The following is a 9537-nucleotide window of genomic DNA, read 5'->3' as shown; positions in this document are numbered from 1 at the left end:
GAAGGTCTACAACTGGGTATGTGTTTACTCTTGGTGGAGGGCCTATATGTTGGAAATCAACAATTCAGTCTATTGTGGCATTATCTACAACTGAAGCAGAGTACATGACAGTAGCTGAAGTTGTTAAAGAAGCCTTATGGCTTGCTAGGCTAGTAAATGAACTGGGCGTTGAGCAAAGTGGAATTCAGTTGCATTGTGATAGTCAGAGTGTTATTTATCTGGCTAAGAACCAGGTGTACCATGCGAGAACCAAGCACATTGATGTCAGGTATCACAAGATCAGAGAGTTGATTGCTTCTGGGGAGATACTATTGCAGAAGGTTCATACTAATGAGAATGCAGCTGATATGTTGACCAAGCCAGTTAGTATCAACAAGTTCTTGCATTGCTTGGACTTGTTGAATGTTTGCAGTTGCTAGAGAAGCATGGTGTCCCAACCCACAATGGTGCAGGTGTAACTCCCAAATATTTTTCTCCTAAGGGGCTGGATATTCGTCAAGGTGGAGATTTGTTATGATATGACTCATATACCATTTAGGGACAGACGCGGACAGACGCTGGATTGAAACGGAGCAGAGCAGAAGAATCTGTCCAAATTAGGAAGTTACGTGGGTTGGGGTGCGGGGGCAAAGCCCCGCGGTATGGTACAGGGGTAATGTTGTAATTACATGTTATGCCTATGTTTACTTCTGAGGTTATAAATAGGCCTGTTAGTAACCCCAGGATGTATCCCTCTATTCTGTAACTTCTTTTCTGAATATTGAAAGGAACTCGCCGCTCTGCTCCCGAGGACGTAGGCATCTTTGCCGAACCTCGTTAAATCTCTGTGTTCTTCTGGATTTGTGTCGATTACTGTTTTTCTTTGCCCTAATTTTCTCAACACCAACAATAATTAGCCTCATCATCTTCATTAACTTTATCCCAACTATTTGGGGTCAGTTTCATGAAGCTTCATTGTTCTTTTTTCTAAGTATTGTTTGAGTTAGAATTAATTCTTTGCGACATATTTTGAACCACCTTTTATTTGATTTTATTTAAGGGATATTCTTCACCATATTAATTTTTCGGACCTAATTTATCATCTTCTCTTACGGGTGCATTATGCATTATACATCATTCTTTGTATATTTTTTTATTTCCAGGTCTTATTCTTATTTGTGAAATTTGCATACATACCACATAATTTCTATTTTTTAACATATGTGACACCTAAACTTTGTTTTTTAACATTTATACCCCCTAAATCTCTATTATCACATAAAAAATACCACCATGTTAACTTTTAAAATGTGGAATACACCTTTTTCATGCATAGGTAAAGTGGTATGCAAGTAAAATTTACAGTTTTGATTAATATGTAAATACATAGGCGTTGAGTGGTATTCATGTAAATATTTCCTCTTATTTACCAATATTTCAATAATTTAGAGCTCTTGATTAAAATGATTGAAAATTTAGAACTAAATTATTGTTTTCCTTATTTGTGAAGGCCTTTGCGAAGAAAACTTTTGCCAACTCCAAGGGTAAGAGGAGGGAGTTGTCACCTCAAGATGCTGCAGTTCTAATTCAGGTGAGGTTTAGAGCTTATTTGGTAAGGCGTTCTCAGATTGTTCGTTGTCTTCGAGAACTGGCTGTAGCAAAAGCGAGGCTGAAGGAGATCAGATCCTTATTTAATAATTTTTCTTATCGACGTCGCATTGCGAGGGACACAGAGGAACAGCAGAGATTTACTGAAAAATTTATCGTCCTTCTCTTAACGGTTGATGCCATTCAGGTATTACGTATCCTAGTCTTTTTATTCATGAATTATTTTTCTCCTTTTCTTTTAGTAATTATTTGGTTTCTTATTATGGAAGTATTGAGAGTTAAGCCATGGATGATTCTGTTCTTGTGATCGGCATGAAATCATTAAATCTATCATTTGATATGTAGTTCCATTACAATTTACTACAAATTTGGTTTATATGGCTTTAATCAAATTAAAAGCTGCTAAATCTTTTGGAACTTTCCCAAAACTTAATATTTTGAGAAAGTAAGTGTTATTTGTTTGGCGTTGGGTTTAGTTAAATATCAATATATCACATAACGGCATATAATTTGTGAAAATGTCAAATAACCTACCCAGACCATCATTTCTATCCATCAATCCTTTATATATATATATATATTATTTTGATATTAACTTGGATATTTTTTTTTTTAAACTTATGTATACATAATCGTGAATTGAAACTAACAAATCTTGCATAATTATCATCCAAAATTATTTATGAATAATAGAAACATACATTATTTTCCATTTAATTTTTTGTGTTTTTTCAATTTTGAAGTGTGTTTAAATGTTTAAACATATGTTGACCAAAAAATGTAAATTGATAAGCTCAAAATTATAATAGTAAAAATATTTTAAGTACTTTCTTATTAATGTATAATATTGTATTATGTATACGCTAATGTATTAGTTTAAATCAAATATTATGCTGCGCTTGGATTTAGTTTTTTTTTTAAAGCCAAATTTAATGATGAAGAACCACATTTTCTAATGTTTAATTGATACACATCAATAATATAAAATAACATGTACTCTTATGTCTTGGTGTAAGGGTCATGCCCCGAGTTTGGAAGATAGTGTCCCGATTCGGCCCGGGACTTGGAATTAATCAAGGCGGATACAAACGGTCGGACGATGTAAATTAAAATTTCAGTGTCCATTTTTATAATTAGTAATTAACAGAATGAAAGAACCATTAATCAAATTAAATTAAAGCGTTAAAATTAAATTTACTTTTTTATTGGTAATCTGCATCTTCTATACATTTTCTTCTATATCACTCATCTTTTAATCAATTAAATCACTTGAAAAGGTAGTCTAAAATAATTGAGCTAAAACAAGTCGGTGAATGCTCATTTTTCTAAACTATAATAATATAATGGAAAAAAATAACATGCATCTCATTTAAACTTTTAATGAATTAATATAAATATTTGACATGTTATTCAATAAATCGTACTATCAATATCATACAAATTTTTTCTTATATTTGTATAACCCTCACACGAGCAGTCTATAATTTGTATCAATTAAGACACATCAATATCAATATCATTTTCCATATACTTGCACATGTACCTTAGCGTTCTATCGTTAGTACTATAAAGTGGTGACTCCATAGTCAATAATGCACATACAAACAATCGCTACAAATCATATTATTTATAATTTCATATCACTCAATATTCGATACTATAATACATTAGATTATAAGCATTCACATCAAAATAATTTATAAAATTTAATAATAAAAAAATGCATTAATTAATTGATTAATCAAGCATAAATAAGAACCCATAAAACTGACTTAGAAGAGGTACCAAAATCATATTATTCATAATTTCATATCACTCAATATGTAATACTATAATACATTAGATTATAAACATTCACATCAAAATAATTGATAAAATATAATAATAGAAAAAAAATGCATTAGTTAATTGATTAATCAAGCACAATTAAGAACCCATAAAACTGACATAGAAGATATACCAAAATCATATTATTCGTAATTTCATATCACTCAATATGTAATACTCTAATACATTAGATTATAAGCATTCACATCGAAATGATTGATAAAATTTAATAATAGAGAAAAATGCATTAATTAATTGATTAATCAAGCATAATTAAGAACCCATAAAACTGACATAGAAGAGATACCATAATCATATTATTCATAAATTTATATCACTCAATATGTAATACTGTAGTACATTAGATTATAAGCATTCACATTGAAATGATTGATAAAACTTATTAATAGAAAAAAATGCATTAATTAATTGATTAATCAAACATAATTAATGACTCATAAAATTGGCTTAGAAGAGATACCAAAATGATACTTTAATTTAAGAATTGTACTCACCTCAATGTCGTTTAATCTGTTAATTTGATTTGTCTTGACATCAGTTCTTCTAGAATTGAAAGCCTAAAATAAACCTAATATAAAATCTAATTATATATATATAACCTGGTATAAGCTTAAAATAAACCTGGTCTCACTAAACCACGCAACTTGGTCTCCTCCTTTGCACGACAACAACACTTGCGAGGATCACTATCTGATATCGCCACGGCCTCTGACTTTGCCTTTTCCTCTCTGCTCACGAGCACGAAGTTGCTGGTTGGACTTCGGTTCCCTCCGGCACAAACGCTTGACGTTGATGCCTCTTCTGCTCATCAGCAATGCCGTCTCTTTTGTTAGGCTCGAGCCTCCCATGCAGGTGAGGTGCACCCTTCCTTTCCTCCTCTCCTCCTCTCTCTTCCTTTCTCTTTTTTTCTCCTTTCTTCTTCTTCTTCATCATCATCATTTGAACTTGCATTGCTTCCTCTTAGTATCGTTTTATAGAACGCAAGTGATTGTTCGATTCATCTCCCTCCTTGAACGGTCTGATCCCTCGCTTCATCCTTTTTATTCAATTTCTCTCCTTTGATCGCCTCCCCCGAACTAAGATGGGGCGTCATAGAGGGATAGAGGATTGTCCTCAACTTTTGAAGTAAAACTCAAAATCAAGCTTAATTATTTCCTATTGAGCTTAATTATGCTCGATAGGTGATAATTAAACTTTTGTACTCAACTGAGAAAAATTTCATATCCAAATAATATGAGTAGAATATGTAAGAGTAGGCGGTGGAAAATAAAAAGTACTTTATTGCATCATTGAATTCTTAATATGAATTTAATATGGAAGCAAAAATGATTACTTGAAAACGAATGGGAGAACATTACATAAGAAAATGCTACACAAAATTTTTGAAAGTATAAATACAATCTATGACATAAACTTAAATGCAAATTACAACATTAGTAGTTTGAAACCTGCTTCTGCATTTATAGTCCGCTAAATGAATTTTATTATTCAGACTCAATAGTTTGTTGTGAGATATATATACCAGTTGATGTAGTATATATATAAATCAAACAGAAGAACGATCGACGCAGCAAATGAAAGCAAAAAATAGAATAAAAAAATTCACACCAGAAAATAGTAACACAGCAGAACACATAGATTTACGTGGTTCGACAAATTGCCTACGTTCATGGAGTTGCAGAGGATTTTACTACTTGATGAATTTACACCAGTCGATCGTCTCGACTTACAAGAGGAATCTCTCACTTCATTGCTCTCTCTTCTTCTCTCTTTGTTTTTCTCTCTCTACACCGAGATATATTGAAGAAATTCTACACCGAGATACGTCGAAGAAGACACTTATAAGAGAAATAAACCCAATTTCTCTTTTGTTACAAGCCAACAAGAAGAGTCAAGGAAAACAATCTTCTTATTCTTTCTTCTTCCTTCACCGCAAGGAATTGCACCTTGCACTTCTCTTCCTCTATCCCGAGGAAGCCCGAAGAACACAAAACGTGATTTCTGAAACTGAAGGAGAGCCGTCCGAAGTCTTTTATCGCGAACAGGAAGGGAGAACGGCTAAGGAGTGGCGGGAGACACAAACGTTAGGCGGGAATGATTCGCGAACGGTAGATTGCGGGAACAGTTCGTGTGGATGGTCGTGACTTCCCACGATCAGGAATAGAGAGGCGGGAGTGGGATCGGACTCCAGCTTAACAAATCTCTCACTTGGCGACCGATACACATACTACGTCTTTTTCCTCAAACTGATATTTTCTACTGATGGCGTCGACTTTTCTTCAAACATGAATCTTCCATCTCTTTAATTCAAAACCTTTGTCTTCACTCCAGAAAACCAACTGAAGCTGCACCCAACTTCAGTTTCTCAAGAGTAACACCCAGAGTCAACATATCAGCAGGGCCCACATAGCCTTGCACCTCCAAGCTATTTTCTAGATTACTCTTGTCTCTGCTTACAACTCTCATTACATGGGCAATATCGTGCTTTTGCTGAAAGCCTTTTCCAACAAGTCTAGCATTGTACCTTTTTCTGTCATCATGTTCAGTCTTCACCTGACACACCTACTTGTTGTGTAATATCTTTTTCCTTGGGGAAATCTGTCAGTTCTCACTTGCTTGAACTTTTATCTTGCAAGATTTACTCATAGCTCTGTGTTTCTCTACTATCTGTCTGTGGAACAATAGGAATGAGTGCCCCGAACCTCTTTCTCCTCTTCTCTTTTATCATCAACAGTACTATGAACTGTCAGCAATAGTGCATCCTGTACTTTTTCAAATATCACATTTGCGCTATTATTATCCATCTTCATAGAATTCCTGCAGTTCCTATTTATGTGGTCAGCTTTGCCATAATTCTAGCAGGTTGCTTGTTGATCAGACTTTGATTTGATCTCCCTCTATTTAAGTTCGTGTCTTGTCATCTCCCTCTGAAATCAACATTCAGTGCCGAACTCGTACCTGAGTTCTCGTCAGAATCTTTCATGCGCACCTCCTCAGCCAAAATCAAATGATGAATATCATCAAATTTCATTTTAGATTTACCTGCAAAACTGCTAACAACCATCCTCATGGCTTCTAGACTATTTGACAATGATGCCAACAATATCAGCCCACGTATCTTATCATCAAATTCAATTTTAACAGATGACAATTGATTTGTGATAGTATTGAAATCATTCAGGTGTTGAGCAATAGAAACACTTTTCACCATCTTCAAGTTGAATAACTTTTTTATCAAGCACACATAGTTATTCGCCAATGGCTTTTCTTACATACCTGATAAGGCTGCCATGAGATCAACAGTCGTTTTCTCATTGACGACGTTATGTGCAACAGGTCTAGATTGGGTCAATCGAATAACCTCAAAACTTGTTGATCCAATAAATTTCATTCATTCTCATCCATCCTTTCAAGTCTTTTCCTCAATAACAGAAGATAAAGTTTATTCCCATAGAGGTAGTCTTCTATCTGCATTCTCCAATAACTAAAATCTGTGCCATCAAACTTCTCGATCTCTGAAACCCTCACTTCATCTGCAACCATCATTCTTCCTTAGATCTGAACAAAGCTCTTATACCGGTTGTTGTGAGCTGTATACCAATTAATGTGATATATATATATATATATATAAATCAAACAAGAGAACGATCGACGAAGCAAAAAATAGAACGAGAAAATTTCACACTAGAAAACAGTAACACAGCGGAACCGGAACACACAGATTTATGTGGTTCAGCAAATTGCCTATATCCACAGAGTTGCAGAAGATTTACAACTTGAGGAATTTACTCCTGTTGATCGTCTCAACTTAGAAGATGAATCTTTCACTTCGTTGTTCTCTCCTCTCTCTGTTTTTCTCTCTACATCGAGATATGCCGAAGAAACTCTACACCGAGATACACCGAATAAAACAAACTTACAGGAGAAATAAACTCAAATTCTCTTCAGTCACAAGCCACCAAGAAGAAGTCAAGAGAGAATAATCTTCTTCTTCTTCTTTCTTCTCTCTTCTTTCTTCACCGAAAGGAACTACACCTTGCACTTCTCTTCCTCTATCCCGAGGAAGCCCGAAGAAGAACACAAAACGTGACTACCGAAACTGAAGGAGAGCCGTCCAAAGCCTTTTATTGCGAATAGGAAGGGAGAACGGCTAGGGAGTGGCGGGAGACGCGAACGTTAGGCGGGATGCTCGCGACGATTCGCGAACAGAGGATCGCGGGAACAGCTCACTTTGAAGGTCGCTACTTCCCATGATTGGGAACAGGGAGGCGGGAGCGGGCTCCAGCTTAACATAAATAACCTTTATTTTTTTAAAGCATAAACGGTATATATTAGGTATGTTTTATGAATAGTAAAGGAAGCAGTTTATTTTGTGTGTAATCAAATTATCTGTTTAATTTAATATTACATGATATGAAGAGAACATCATCTCATGTTTTAAATTAATTGGTTATAGTTGAGTTCAAAAAACTAAAAGATAATGGTTGAAACCTTGACACTAATTGTATTTGATTTTGGAAGATCATTTCACCAAAATTTATCCAATTCCTATGTATGATATCTAACACCAAAATTTTACGTTTTACATTTATAACACCCAAATCTTTCTTATCACATTAAAGGTACACATTTTAACCTTTAAAAAGTGAAATACCCTTTGTCATGTTTAGATAAGGTGGCATAGTATGTAAAAATTGAAGTTCAGGTGTTTGATATGCAAATACATAGAAATTAACTAGTATTTATGTAAAGCTTCTTATGTTTTATCAGCCCCTTATTGTTTATCCAGAAAAAGGAAATTTACGTTCACTTGTCAGTTATTTGATTCTCAGATCACAAAAATTTCTTTAAAGAAATGTTGCAACAAAATCAATGAACAATATTCAATTATAATTGATCTTGTTTGTGTTAGAGAGCCTAACTTTCACCAATTCCTCTTCATGTCTTCATCTTTAATCACCCACCATGTTGCAGCTTTTGGAAGGTTTTACTCAAATAATCTTTTGGGACATTTACATACCTACCACACCATCCTTATGTATTTACATATCTAACATCTAAATTTTAGTATTTACACTTACACCACTCATAACTTTAACTTCATATTAAAAAGACTATTTTTAGCAAATTATAACACTCAATTGCTCCTTTTTATGCATAGGTATATAGCATAAAGATGTTATAAATGTAAATCAAACTTAAATTCACAATAATTGTGTGGTAGGCATGTAAACTTCTCTAGTCATTTTTACTATATCAGGGAATTGATTACATGATTCGTGCCGCAAAGAAGTCGATTATCGACGAACTGGAGATAATGCTCGAGGTTGTGGACCCACAGACTGCGACCGGAAAGCTTGGTTCACTCAGACGAAGGAAATTCGACCTGCCGGAAGGTCAATTCATTCCAAGGGAAATGGCGAGGAGTGTAGCTCAGGTGGTGGAGCTGATAGATGAACGTGATGATGATGCGGAAGCAGGTGTTGCTTCTGCTTAGTCAATAATTTCAGCTGGTAGGAATATTTCTTGAGTTGCATCTGTTAAGGCTTTTTTATGTTGGAATTCCAAGTTAACAAGAGACAAATTGCTTTGTTTTCTTTTATGTTTTAAGATTGCAGACCACGTACTCTTTCTGCAAGACCATGGGTTTTGGTTTTTCAGTCTCTTTAGAGTTATATAATATAGCTTTTATATATTGCCTATTCCAATCAAAATAAGTCATTATAAAAATTCTCTATTTTCTCACAGCTGAGACAGTAGGATTATAACTTCACACTACACAAGATACAACACTTCTACGTATATATTGTATAGACAAATTTAGGTGTCTTTAAAGAATTGTTGTATTTTGAATACGCCAATCGTAAATAGTTGCTGGAAGTTTATTACTGGATTTTCAATACATTGTTATATTTTATGACTGTATTTTAAATACGACGTTAGCAAGCAAGGACTATAGATGGTGACGAGTAGGAGTGGTACGTGGTGGCTGACAGCAGCTAACATGCGGTGATTGAAGCTGGTCTGAGATTATCGTCGGGTTTTTAGTATGATATTGCATGTTATAACCATATTTTTGATACTTAATTGGCAAGGAAGGGT

At 34.4% G+C, this 9537-nt stretch overlaps 1 protein-coding gene across 1 annotated transcript in view; it reads left to right on the top strand.

Annotated features, from left to right (window-relative positions):
• The window catches only part of LOC110031911 (BAG family molecular chaperone regulator 7), a 22895-nt gene extending 13822 nt beyond the window's left edge, over positions 1-9073 (top strand). The window contains 2 exon segments of the mRNA XM_020735347.1: positions 1490-1774; positions 8696-9073. Of these exon segments, the coding sequence (XP_020591006.1) occupies positions 1490-1774; positions 8696-8932 (522 nt within the window). The 3' untranslated portion in view covers positions 8933-9073.
• Positions 9074-9537: the final 464 nt, after the last annotated feature.

Source organism: Phalaenopsis equestris, unplaced genomic scaffold, assembly GCF_001263595.1.
Source record: "Phalaenopsis equestris unplaced genomic scaffold, ASM126359v1 Scaffold000865, whole genome shotgun sequence".
Classification (NCBI taxonomy): domain Eukaryota; kingdom Viridiplantae; phylum Streptophyta; class Magnoliopsida; order Asparagales; family Orchidaceae; genus Phalaenopsis; species Phalaenopsis equestris.
This window is presented reverse-complemented; position numbering and strand designations above follow the sequence as displayed.